At 40.2% G+C, this 14,294-nt stretch overlaps 2 protein-coding genes across 2 annotated transcripts in view; one reads left to right on the forward strand and one right to left on the reverse strand.

Annotated features, from left to right (window-relative positions):
- DRC3 (dynein regulatory complex subunit 3) overlaps positions 1-14,294 on the forward strand; it is an 85,126-nt gene that overhangs the window by 67,726 nt on the left and 3,106 nt on the right. Inside the window, 2 exon segments of the mRNA XM_043978563.1 lie at positions 2,635-2,766; positions 3,152-3,265. Of these exon segments, the coding sequence (XP_043834498.1) occupies positions 2,635-2,766; positions 3,152-3,265 (246 nt within the window).
- ATPAF2 (ATP synthase mitochondrial F1 complex assembly factor 2) overlaps positions 5,326-14,294 on the reverse strand; it is a 28,425-nt gene continuing 19,456 nt past the window's right edge. Inside the window, 6 exon segments of the mRNA XM_043978564.1 lie at positions 5,326-5,791; positions 5,793-5,847; positions 10,512-10,548; positions 10,550-10,632; positions 12,632-12,744; positions 13,386-13,466. Of these exon segments, the coding sequence (XP_043834499.1) occupies positions 5,716-5,791; positions 5,793-5,847; positions 10,512-10,548; positions 10,550-10,632; positions 12,632-12,744; positions 13,386-13,466 (445 nt within the window). The 3' untranslated portion in view covers positions 5,326-5,715.

Raw genomic sequence — 14,294 nt, forward strand, 5'->3', positions numbered from 1 at the left:
CTGAAGTATAAGATTACTAACACTATTTCAACTACATTTACCATGCTTAGTACATAATATCTGAAAATACATTTCAAGTTCTAATTAGGCTAATCAGAGACAACTCCCCTTTAGCAATAGCAGTTGAGTTATGCTTGGTTCCTTTCCCAAGTGTTCTTCATTGAGGAACAAAGGACAATTGTTTCTGTGAACTCCCCATGGCCATGTGTATCTAATGTTAATAAGTCAGTTGTTCCTAAGTCGAGAGCCTGCATCTGAATTTTTAGTTTTTATTTTTATTCTGAACAGCTTCCTTTTAAAGCATATAATAAATTCAATGTTAGTTCAAAGCTGTCCTGCTTTTCTTTGACTACCTCTCAATTTCCTTTTGTTCTCTTCAAGCATTTAAAAAATGCTTCAATGACCTACTTTCTTCTCTTTCTTTTGCATCCTAGCCCACATTTCCTCCTGTTCCCCATCTACGTTAAAAACCCCTTTCCCTTATAACAAATAAGCATAGTCAAGAAGACAAATCCATACTTTGGTCCTGTCTAATTATGTATGTCTAATTCTGTAACTCTCCCCTGAAAAGGAGAGAGGTAGCATGCTTCATCATTGGACTTCTGTAATCATGGTGAAGCATTATAACATGATCAGAGTTCTTAAGTCTTTCAAAGTTGTCTTTCTTTACAATGTTGGTCATCAAAATTGTTTGCTTGGTTCGACTCAATTCATTTTCCATTAGTTCATACATATCATACCAAATTCTCTGAGACCATCTTTTTCATAATTTCTGAGAGGTCATTAATAGGCCACTACATATCATAATTTGTTTAACCTTCAATGGAAGGCTCTGAAACCTCACTCTATGGTCACAGTGATACAGCTGCTGCCTCATCCCTGTTACATGCTCCCTGACCCCTTTACATAAATAGCCCCAGGTCTCAGCTTCCATCCATGTGCTAGAAAGTTTTGTGTAGGCCTTCTTGGGTGGAGCCATTCCCAACATCCATAGGCCTCTAGCTGTTTTCCTGTGCTGATTTGGGCTGGAAAAAAAGTGATACACTATGGTCCCTCCTTGGATTTCCTGATCACCACTCAGTCTGATGTTCCTCTTTGACCTTTGCTGGAAGAGTTGTAGGAGACTGTAGTCTGTATTCTTTCTTCTTATCCTACCATAGTTGCTCCGTGATCCAAAGTTGTTTTTTCTTTAAAGTGTTATTGTAGAAATTGTTCTGCTTCTGCTTGTTTCACCCAGCTTCAGTTCATACAAATCTCTTCCAAGTTTCTCTGAACCTGCCCCTTTTGCAACTTGTTATGGTGTAATAATTCCCCATTTCATTCATATGCCATAATTTGTCTTGTCATTCCCCATTTGATGGGCACCCCCTTTTGTTTCCAGTTTTTTTGTTGCAACAGAATAGCTCTATAGATGTGTTTTTTCTTTCTTTTTTTGTCTCTTTGGGGCATGGGTATTATCACTGTGGTCTTATCACTGAGTCAAGGGGTATGCCAAGTTTAGTGGCTTTGGGGACTTAATTCCAAATTACTTTTTGAAATGACAGACCAAACCACAGTTCCACCAAGAGTATAGTAATGTACTTTCTCTTCATCTAGCTATTTTTTATTTTGCAGTTTCAGATTAGATGGAGAGACTTCTGCCTTATTGTAGTTCATCTAGGGTTTGTGGGAGAACTGGGTTTTTTCCACATTTCTATATTGTTATCAGGTCTGGATCTAGATGGTTGGAAGACAGTGAGCATTTAGAGCTGCCTTGTTTCTGCCTGCAGGGTGGTCAGTCATGGGGAGGAAGGAATTGGGTGCTTGAGAGCAAGGACCTGGAACCAACTTCTTCCTAGGTACAGGCCTAAGCATTAGATTAGGGTTCTGTTAAGTGTGTAATGGCGGGGAGGGAGCCTGTCTTTCTGATAAATTCTGCTGGTGTGTGGCTGAGCATCATGAAACACCAGTCTGACAAGAATTTAAAATGACTATCATTGGAAGGTGTCTGATGGGTAAAAGGTGCCTGATGGATACAAGAAGGCAACAAGCAAGTGAGGTCTTTACAAAGCACCTCTGTATTTAATGTACTATTTTGGGTTTGGGTCAGTCAGTTTATGAGTGTTCTGTTATTGAAGAAAAAAAGGTCTATTACTGGGGCAGCTAGGTGGCGCAGTGGATAAAGCACCGGCCCTGGATTCAGGAGGACCTGAGTTCAAATCCAACCTCAGACACTGACACTTACTAGCTGTGTGACCCTGGGCAAGTCACTTAACCCCCACTGTCCTGCAAAACAAAAACAAAAACAAAAGGTCTATTACCAACTAATACCTATTTCCCACCATATGACCTAGATCCAGAAGGGGACCTCAGAGAATAGCTATTTAACTGCCTCATTTTATGGAGGATAACACTGAGTTCTATCCAAAATCATGCAGGGAGCAGGTAGTGTCTGAGACAAGATTTGAACTCAGGTCTTCTCTGTAAAGATATAGGCAGCCTTTTCTAATTGGCAGCTATCAAACTGGGTTGGATCTATCAATACTGAATGAATTTCTTCTCTTACATTGACTTCATTATTAAGCTCTGATTTTCACCATGTATTTATGCTTCAAATCAAAATGTATCCCATATTTGATCAATTTTATTCACTAGCTTTTTTCTGACAAAGATACAGTTGTTAATGCAGTTGGAGCATCACATGACATCCACCTTCTGAAGATAGACAATAGAGAAGATGATTTAATAACTAATGTCACCAACTGGTGTTCAGCCTTAGTAGATAAGGTAAGTAAATAGTAACCCGGCTGTGGCAGATAACCTGTTACCTCTCAACTACAGACCAGAGAGGAATTGGAAGTTTACCTAGAAAGTCACATGGATTGACTATCTCCCAATCCCACCCTTTGCCCCCATAAATAAAAACAAAAAGGCACTGATTTTAGCTTACTAGTGATACAGTGTTTCTACCCATTCTAAATTCTACAGAATTGAACATTGTTAAGAAAAAGGGTCACTCATGCTGTATGCTTTTTCATCAAAATATAGAAGAAAAAATATTAACCATATAAAATTTTTATCAATCACTTCTTTCTTCCTAAACTGGACACACACAGAGAGGCTTTTAAAAAGGAATTTTTAAAAGAAATCATTCTTTGGTTTAAATCCTCAGGTTCATAATGATGAACTCGATAGGAACCGAAAGCGAGTGAAGGAAATCAATCAATATATTGACCATTTGCAGAATGAACTGGACAACTTGGATTTTGGTGACCTTATGGATTAGGTAAGTCTTCACACTAAAGAGGGTCCCCTTTTCTTTAAATTTTTATTTATTTGTTTATTTTTGTGGGGCAATGAGGGTTAAGTGACTTAACCCAGGGTCACATAGCTACTAAGTGTCAAGTGCTTGAAGGCCAGATTTGAAATCAGGTCCTCCCTGAATCCAGGGCCAGTTGTTTTATCCACTGTGCCACCTAGCTGCCCCCCACTTTTCTTTTAGAAAAGAATATTGATCAGGCCCCGAACTCTGCTCACGTGCCTGACAAGTGGGGTGACAACTTTTATAAAGAAAGGACAGTTACCCAAGTTTTTCAATGTGTTATTTTCTTCCCCATGAGAAGTTTCAAATAATGAAAAATATAAAGGCTTATTTATTAAATTAAAATGTATTTAATTTTGTGAAAAATAAAGATAAAGATCAAGCCAAAGTATTGATCATTCTGTCGGTAAATTCATTGAGACCATGGAGGGATCAATGGCTCCATTCATACCAGAGCCGTCTGTTGGCCACACAAGTTACAAGCTTAATGTTAGAGGGATTTTTCTCCTCTTTCTAGATGAAAAGGAGACTCACAAGCCATTAGAATAGGAACTAGCCATTTCTTAGTACAGATAGTTTTTGCTTTTGTAAATGGACCATTCTGCAGACCTCTGTGGAAAGGAATTTTTACGTAATGTGAATCTGTCCACAGACATGGGAAAAGGAGGGACAGAGGAAGTCGGGAAAGGAACCGACCCCACACTCATGGAGGGAGAGCCGGCACACAGTTTAAGGAAAAGTAGGAGTCAGGAATGGAGAAGTGAGAGCAGGAGGAGGAACATTAGGGGATGGCACCAGCCACATGACAACCTGACTAGATGCCTGAGGAAGAACAGTCGAGGGGCTGACACAGACAGGAGGATGGATGGGTGATACATGGGAGTCGGGCCAGACATGCAGTCCCCAAGAGCACACATACAGAAAACAAATACATGGGGGGCCAGACGTAGGGAGGATGGCAGAGCAAGACAAAGGTCTACTCTCTTGGTACAAGATGTTTCAAGTCCTGCATGGCCTACCATCTGTTCTTCTCTTTCACTCAGAAGGTTTTTGGGGTGTTTTTGGAATGTTGATTCTTTCAGAAGTCTTTAAGTAAAGCTGAATTTATGTAATGTGAATTTACGTAAAGTAAGAATGGATTGTACCCAGGTACATATTTACAACCTGTCGGAAAGTGACTTTAAAAAAACCAGCATAATGGAAATGTGATTTCTATTGCTGACTGCTGTAGAATACAGGAAAGAAAGCTCTCAAAACTCCAAGACTATCGATGGCTTTCTTTTTTATTTATTTATTTAGTTAGTTAGTGAGGCAATTGGAGGTTAAGTGACTTGCCCAGGGTCACACAGCTAGTAAGTGTTAAGTTTCTGAGGCCAGGTTGAACTCAGGTCCTCCTGAATCCAGGGCTGGTGCTCTATCCACTGTGCCACCTAGCTGCCCCTCTTTTATTTATTTTAAATACAGTTATCATATGTTCTTATAGTTTATTTTTAAGTGTGCTAATAAGACAGATTGCTTGAAAAGCCTTCACTGCATGCAGATTTGGAGAACTATTTGCTCCTTCTGCTGTATTATATAACAGGGATGCTAAGAAATGGCAGACTGTCACATTGAACAGAATGGGAAGAGGGGGCCTTGAATAGAAAAAACTAGGGAGAACTCCTGAAGTTTCTTTAGATGTGTCTTTCAAATTAGGTTGCGTTCTAGAATTTTAATTACATTAAATATTTCATCTTCCATTTTAAAGAACAGACTACTTTCTATGACTTTAAGAAATGGGAAAAAAAGAACAAGATTAACTGACTTTCAAGAGATCCTTTGATAAAAGTCAAACATAGTTGAGAGAAAATAGGTTGAAAGATCAAGAATACAAATGAGTTTCCTGACTGGTGACAAGTACTGAGTCTCTGATTTCAGGTCTAGACACTCACAAATGGTAAGATGTTTAACCTCAGGGAAACGCAGTCACAATGAATAAAATGAAGAATTCTGGAACTATAAATAATTACAAGGTTTGATACTTGTTTTGATCTTGATGAAATCTTTAATATTAAAATAAAACTAGAGTCCTGTGTACCAACCACAGCTGCAGCTCCTTTGCCCCCCTTGCTAGGTGTTCTCCTGGATCCCTCTTTTTTTTTTTTTTTTTAGTAAGGCAATTGGGTTAAGTGACTTGCCCAGGGTCACACAGCTAGTAAGTGTTAAGTGTCTGAGGCCGATTTGAACTCAGGTACTCCTGACTCCAGGGCCGGTGCTCTATCCACTGTGCCATCTAGCTGCCCCAGATCCCTCTTAATTAATGAGGACAGAAGGAATTGGGGGAGAAGTCCAGTGGCCTGTAGCTTGTACCATCTTCAGTTCACCTAGGATGCTCTCATCATTCCTTTTTGACCACAGAATTCAGTAAGAGAACTTCAATCCTGCAGGAGTTTGTGTTTTACTGTGGAACTTTCTGAACAAAGGGAACAAAAAGTGTCCCACTCAGTCGACCCGCAATTCCTGTAGTTCATAGTCATGGGCCCATTCCACATTGCCCCATTTCTGATCTAAGAGAACAATGTAGACAGTTTGTTAGCATCAAGTAATCTTGGGAAAACACAAGGCTTCTAGATCTTTAAAGATTTTTCCATGAGCAACATTTGCTCAAAATTTCATTAGGAAATATGAATATGTAGGGACCAACTTCTCTGAGATCTACTTTCATTCACAAGGCTGCTGCCTGGATGAAGTGGTAGACAGAAGAATGTCTGGAATATATGGTGGTGGCTAGCAACAATGACTGCCCCAACTGTGCGATACACCCATGGGGCTTGTTGTTTGTTGTTCAGTTGTTTAGTCATATCCAACTCTTGGTGACCAGTTTAAGATTTTCTTGGTAAAGATAATGGAGTTTGCCATTTCCTTCTCCTATAGATGAAGGCAAAGTGAGGTTAAGTGACTTGTTCAGGTCACACAGCTAGTGACTGTCTGAAGCTTTGAACTGAGGTCTTCCTAATTCCAGGCCCAGCGCTCTATCTGCTAAACCATCTAGCTGTCTCACTGGGGTTAATCAGCCACAGAGCCAGGCAATGGGTAAAAGGAGAGCAGTACTATACCGTGCCTCTGGGTTCTCTTCTTCCTCACAAGTGGGTTATTATGATGGATTTTTGATCTAAAGCACACCCCTCTTCCCATTTCTGCAGAAGGTAAGTCAGCAGCAGTCTGGGAAATATGACTTTGCCTATTCAGAAAAATCTATATCCCGAGGGTTTTTGCCAAGAGCTTCTTGATTCTGCGGGAATGGCAGTGTCTAAGGACAATGGCACTCAAATGACAAAATCTCACTAATCAGAAGAACTGAAAGGATTATAGGATTACAGATTGAAAGCTGGAAGAGACCTGAGGTCCTACAGTTCAATCTTCTCCATTTACAGATGAGGAGAGCTTGGGTGACTTGCCCACAGGGCATACAGGTACTAGGGAGCACTGAAAATGACCCAACTAAATTAGAAAAAATGGTCCATCAGAACCAAAAAATGTAGCTCCAGAGGAACACATTTCTGTGTGCCTTAGAGATGAAGAGCATAAGGGCAGTTCATTCAATGAACCGAGGCCAGGAGAGGGCATGATGAGTATGGGGAAGAAGTAACAGTGCAATGTGCTGATGGAGTATAGCATAGAGTGTGAAACCAGGCCAAAAAAGACAATTTGGAAACAGGCTACGGATTCTGTTTTGATCCTGACAAGAGCTGCAAAAAATTTTTGAACAGGGGGGTTGACATGGTCAAAACTGTATGTTAATAAATTAATTGGCAGTTGTGTGAAGCATGAATTGGAGAAAGGAAAAACTTATGGCAGGCAAATTAGTTTGGAAACTGTTGCAATAGTCCAGAGGAAAGGTGAGGGTGATGAGAGCCTGGACCTGTGTAATGGCAGTAGGAGTTGAGAGGAGAAGACAGACCCAAGAGACAGATGGGGGTAAAACAGACAGAAGCTGGCAACAGGCCTACTTATGGGGGATGATGGAGAAGTAAGTCAAAGAAAACTTGGATATTCAACTCTGGTTAACTGGAAAGTTGGTGTACCATTACCATCACCAGAAACTCGGAAATGAGCAGGGTTTGGGACAGATTATGAGTTTATGTTGATTGGAGTTGTTTGTAGGATATCTGCGTGAAGATGTCTTGCAAGACTAGAACTGAGGGAAAAGAGCAGGGCCTCAAAGTTCTTACAAGCAAGTCTCATTCACTCTCTTTTTTGGTCCAGACCCTGTGGTGTCTCTGGTGTTGGAAACTCCCAGTGAGAAAGTCTTTCGACCACTACAGATCAGCAGCTATCTGTAATTTACAGTCACAGAGCTGCCTGGAGGAGTGGTATCAAACGCAAGTAGAAACAGGATTTCCTAGGGTCACGAGGTGGTGCATTGGATAGAGCACTGGCCCTGGATTCAGGAGTACCTGAGTTCAAATCCAGCCTCAGACACTTGACACTTACTAGCTGTGTGACCCTGGCAAGTCACTTAACCCCAATTGCCTCACAGAAAAACAAAAACAACAACAACAACAACAACAAAATCTTATGAGAAACAGGATTCCTGGGGGGGGGGACGACGACACGTATTGACTCAGAAAAGCACACATGAGCATTATCTATTGTTGTATTGCATTTTCATTTATTTTGTCATACATTTCCCAGTGACATTTTAACCTTGTTCCCTGTGAGTCTGACACCTCTGGCCTGGAGCACTCTAAGAGCAAGGGCCTTGCCCAGGGTCAAAAAGCCAATGACAGAAGTGGGACTTGTACCCAAGTCTTTTGGACTCTGATCCTGGCTTTCTATCAACTATATACCATTCTATCTTTGGTTAATCCTAATAGCTTAAGTGTCATTACCCAGAAGTTGAATTTGCACCTCTCCTAGGTAAACTATCTTCATCAAGAGCATAAAACTAAACTTCAGCCTGTCCTGTATTAGTTACCATACAAACTCTGAATTCATGAGATTGTTCCAGTATCATTTACATTTCTCAAATTTAAGTATACAGAGTACTTTATAATCAGTGTTTGCTATTCCTCTTAACACTTAGGTGAGGTTGACATAAGAAGTCAATTCAGTTAAACAATGACAGATAAGGAAAAGTTTCCAATGTCCACCTCAAATCCACACTCAGGGATAAGGACTGGCTCTATCAGTGATGTCACAGATGCAGGGAACTCCCAGATGGAGGAGCTCCTGCTGCCAGTGCAGGTGAGCACCTTCCCTGCAATTTACAGTCTTAGGTGCCTGGAGCAGAGATGACGAACCAGCTACCCTCAAAACTCCAAAGGGTCCTATGGCCAGAAGCCATAACTGGAAAATGTTTAACAACAAAAAAACCCCCCAAAACACAATATAGTTTTATTGTTGAGTGCTTTTAGTCGTGGCCAACTCTGTGACCCCATTTGGGGTTTCCTTGGCAAAGATACTGGAGTGAGTGGTTTGCCATCTCCTTCTCTAGTTCAGAGGTGAAGAGGAAGCACATCTTAGGCAGAAGGCCTGGTTATGAAAAGGCCTGGGGAGAGAGGGAGGGAATGTCATGGCTGAGGGACAGTGAGAAAGACAGTTTAGTTTGGCTGGACCACAGAGAAAATGAAGGGAAGTCATGTAGAACCAGACTGGAAAGGAGGCTTGAAAACAAGGTTAGGAAGGCCTTTAAATGCTTAACAGAGGAGTCTGTAGTTGACCTTGAGGTAAGAAGGTTTGATTCGTGCTTCAGTGATACCATTCTGGCAGACTAGAGAGAATGGCCTGTGGCAGGGAGACCTGTGTAGAGACTAGCAAGAGATGTTGGGCCTGAGCTAGGCTACTGGCTATGTGAACAGAGAAGGGGATGGATACTAAAGATATTATGGAGGTAGAACTGGCAAGACTTGGCACAGAAAAGTTATATGAGTTGGTCAAATTTATTTATGGGGAGTTAATAATAATAGCTAACATTTACACTATGTGCCAGGTACTGTGCTAAGCATTTTATAATGATTATCTCATCTGATTCTCCTAACCACCCTGGAGGGAGGTGCTATTATGATCCTCATTTTACACATGAAGAAACCGAGGCAGGCAGAGACTTAATGACTTGCCCAGAGTCACACCACTAGTAAAGGTCTGAGGCAAGCTTTGAACTGATTCCAGTTCTGCCCAACACCAGGCCTGGCCCTCGATCTCCTGCAACAGCAAGCTGCTTGTTAAAATGGCTGAGTGATGGATCATGTTTACACCCAACCTGACCCTTCATCATCTCAAAAACAATGAAATCTATACCAAGTAAAGTAAAAGAATAATAACTCCCACGGAAAAACCAATAGTGATTGGACAAGTGAGCAAACCAAAAAAGATCTTCTAAAGCAGTAATGAAGTACCATGTGATAAAAGAATTCAAGAACTTTCCAGAAGGCAATAATGCTGCAAGTAACTACAAGGGGATCTTCAGAAGTGATATTAGAACAATCATGAGAAGCTCTAAGATTGACCCGGAAGCCTAAGAAGAGAATTAAAAGAAGAGATGAGCAATGAAATTAGAGCTTTTAAAGATTTTGAAAAGAGAACTGATGCTTTAGAACAGATGGTAGAGACTATTAATAAAGTGGCAGACATTCTAAAAGGGCATGGAAGAGACAGAATGCAAAAATGTAGTGATATAACAATATTTGAGAAAAGTGAAAGGGCAGAAAAATTGGAAAAAACATTTGAAATACCTACAGGCCAAAAAGTAATTGATTTTAAAGATAGAACTTAGAAAGACAATCTGAGAATGCCTGGTCTCCAATGAAAGCCAACTTGCATACTAAAGGAAAAGCATGAAAGAAAATGCTCAGAAGTATTAGAAATAGAATCAATAGAATCCACAGGATTTCAAAGAGACGCACCAAGTTTAATTAGGCAAGTTCACCCATGAAAGTGGTATTAGAGCTAAGGAACGTTCAACATAGACATCAGAAGTGGACTTTTCCTCTTCCTTCAAAGATCTAATTCCTACAAGTTCAGTAAGGCTGGCCCCAGGCCATTCTTTAGAATAGAGTATATGAAAAAAGGATGAGTTTCAGGTCTGCTCCAAGATGGATCTAGGTGCTCAATCTGACATAGGTTCTGGATGCCAATCATACATTTCCACCATGGGATCTGAGGCCCTATGGTGGTTTCAGATCTGAATAGAGGATTATCTATACTTAATCCAACAGGCCCACAAATCTGCATACCTGGTACTCTTCTTCCAGGCGAGATAGTAGGACTGGCCTTTTCTACTGTAAGGTACCTGTCAATCAATCCCAAGGACAAAACCATGGACTTCAACTGGGTGACCACAAATTCTATACCTGGTGAATAAAATGGAAAAAAATATATTTAAGCCATCGCAGTGATAATACTCCTACTCTTGCTTTCTGCACCCCAGTTCAGGATACCATAAATAAGTGTGGGAAGGAGAACAGAAGATTCTGTCCATCAGACAAAATGGAAGAGAATGTTGCAGAAAAGAAGATTAATATGACTTCAGATTAGGAGAAAGAAATTGATTTTAGATCAAGTAACTATATTATCATCAAAAGCATTTACTGAGTTCGGTTGTGAAGCTGTGTAGGTACTCAGGGATCTAGACCTTCTGGAAGAAGGCAGGGCTTGGGAAAAGTGAAAATGCTTTTGGTATGGACCTTATGGGTCCAGCAGGTCACAGGCACATGTATTACTAGATTATCCTGTAGAACCAAGCAAGAAGGGATCCCAACCTTCTGCTTTCTACTGCCAGCAGAAGACTAGAATCTTCCAACTCTTCCTTCCATTTTCAAATAATATCATCTATATGAGCTGCATGTACATTAAACATGAAAAACATAAATCCAGTTAAATGAGCCCACACTACTGACAGATTTGTCAAAGCTGGCCTATTTACCTTCACATGTACTATTTATTCTACCATGATCTGAGGTTTCTTTTTTTTTCTTTTGGTGAGGCAGTTGGGGTAAAAGTGACTTGCCCAGGGTCGCACAGCTCATAAGTGTCAAATGTCTGAGCCTGGATTTGAACTCAGGTCCTCCTGAGTCCAGGGCTGGTGCTCTATCTACTGCACCACATAGCTACCCCCTGAGGTTTCTTTTTGTTTGTTTGTTTGTTTTTTTTGGGGGGGGGTGAGGCAATGAGGGTTAAGTGACTTGCCCAGGGTCACACAGCTAGTAAGTGTCCAATGTCTGAGCTTGGATTTGAACTCAGGTCCTCCTGAGTCCAGGGCTGGTGCTTTATCCATGGCACCACCTAACTGCCTCCGAGGTTTCTTTTTTTTTTTAAATTAATAAAGAATTTTTTTCCGTTACATGTAAAGATAGTTCTCATCTTTTGTTTATACAAGCTTTACAATTTCAGATTTTTCTCCCTCCCTCCCCTCCCTTCCCCCTCCCCTAGACAGCAGGTAATCTGATATAGGTTTTATATATATATGCATATATACACACACACACACATAATAACATTAATCCTATTTCTGCATTAGTCATGTTATAAGAGAAAAAATCAGAGCACTGATGAAAAACCTCAAAATAGAAAAAAACAACAGCACCAAAACCAAAAGAAATAGTATGGTTCATTCAGCATCTATACTCCGCAGTTCTTTTTTTTTTTTCTTGGATTTGGAGATCCTCTTCCTTCATGAGTTCCCTGGAACTCTTCTGTACCATTGCATTGGTGAGAAGAATATAGTCCATCACAGTAGATCAACACTCTGAGGTTTCTTTTTAAAGCAGTTAGCCTACTCCAGGATTCTTCTCTAGTAAAACAGTGCTCAATTCCATCCCTTCCCCAAGAAAGGAATGGCTCTAAAACTATCTGTACAACTCTCTTTCTCTTTCTCTCTTCCCCTTCAAGCCCTACTACATTTTTATTCAACATTTTATAATTAAGGATAAGTTAAATCCAGGACTAGATGTATGGGGCCCAGGGTTTTATAACCACCCCACTGATGTGTTTTTACCTTGGCCAAGTGACTTGACCTTCTGGGGTTTCCATTCCTTTCTCACAGAGCCTCTATGATATAGCGGCAAGAGCACCTTGAATCAGAGGCCCTGGGCTGGAATCCTAGCTTTGCTGTTTACCCCTGTGACTAATCATATCACCTCTCTGGGCCCCTGTTTTTTCCTTCTATAAAATGAGGGGTTTGGACTAGAGAACCTCCAATGTTTCTCCCAGCCCTAAATCCCCTGATCTTATGAATTGTATTGTTATAGGTACTATAAAATGTCATAGTGAAAAGAGGGGCACAAGGTAAAACCTTAAAATCTCACACTAGTATCTTCCCTTCTTATACTCAGAAAAAAACATCTTTATTACCTTGCAAGGCCCACATGTTATACGATGCTAAATGACTGATGAAAGTATCTTTAGTCTTGGCCGGGATATCAGGCCCCATGATGTTTGTAGAAGATCCAATCTTCACATCATATCTGCAATAGCAAAAATTAAACTTTAGCATGTATGTGTTGGTAAAAGGGTGACATAATGCTTAGCCAAATGGTCCTAGGCTACTCTTGAGTCTTCTAAGAATGGATTCAGTTACAGTTAACCAGAGCTTTCTAGAGGACCAGTAGTAGCCTCTTTAACTAATTTTCCTTTTCCCAAAGCCAAATACACTAAAGAATATTGCCAAATATTTCCCCTGGATGAAAAACATTGTCTGGACAAGGAAGTAATATAATTATTTGTAACCATCTAAAACCACAATTAATTTACAGTGATAGATATAAAGCTTATCAAAACTTTAATAACCCTACTCTACCAGTATTTCCATAGCTAACATTGTAAACACTGACTCATTCCCATCTAAGTTCTGAAGACAGCAACATGGGACTTGGGGGTCTACCTGCCAGGGCAAACCCAGGAACTATATGAACACGATTACAAAACATTTTTTCACATAAACAACGTCAGATCTAAACAACTGGAAAAATATCGATTGCTCATGGATAGCCTAAACCAATATAATAAATATAATACATATAATTAATATAAATGACAAGTCAGCAACACAAGGAGAAACATAGGGCAGGTGAATAAAGATGCAAACTCATGGGATTTTGTCTCTCACCTTTTTTCTGCCCAGTCTATAACGGGATCCCACTCATTCTTTTGAAGTTCCACTAATGTCTCTGGCTCCTCCACCCTGTAGCTAATTCATTGCAAAAAAAAACCCAAAAAACCAACAAACCACAAAAACAAACAAAAAAAAACCAAACCATCCTTGTTAACAAAAAGTTAAATGTTTCCATTCATTATTAGTAAGCTAATATAATAAAAACACAAATGACAACCTGAAAAAAGCTTTCCCCCAAAATTATTTCAATCATATATTGGAAGGTGACTTTCTCCACGACTCAGTCCTTAACATCTCTCACCCCAGGTGCTGCTAACGAAGGGCAGTTAAATAGAAAGAGAGGATTCAGAGTGCTTACTAGGTATGTGGACAGTAAAAACCTCTCATTACTACCATAAGCCAGCCTCATTCTAATAACTGCAGTTTTGTTGCCAATTAATTCCTTAATCCACTCAATCTACCCATCTTAGTGACTATGAAAGTTTCGCTTTGGGAACATAATGTTTAAAGGTGATGTTAAATTAAAAGGAACGATAATCTTGTATTTATACAACTTTTTATTACTTACAAAGTCCTTTTCTCACCATAACCTGGAAAGGGGATGGCACAAGTATCATCCTACCCAATTTTAGAGATGAGAAACCTAAAGCTGAGAGAGATTGCCCCAACATCACAGAACTGCTAAGTGGTAAAAGTGAGATTCGGACTCTGAGCTTTGGGTGCTGGGCTAGGGAGCTGTCTGAAGTCTTACATATGCTAGGAGGGGGACTACTAGGAAAACACGGAAACAGCTTTGCCCTTGAGGGGTTTTTGCTCTACTGGGGGGATACAAGGCAGACTCTTTGGTACAGAACAAAGCAAACTGAGGGAGAAAGTGCTAAATAAAAATACAAATGCATCTGC

Source organism: Dromiciops gliroides, chromosome 1, assembly GCF_019393635.1.
Source record: "Dromiciops gliroides isolate mDroGli1 chromosome 1, mDroGli1.pri, whole genome shotgun sequence".
NCBI lineage: Eukaryota > Metazoa > Chordata > Mammalia > Microbiotheria > Microbiotheriidae > Dromiciops > Dromiciops gliroides.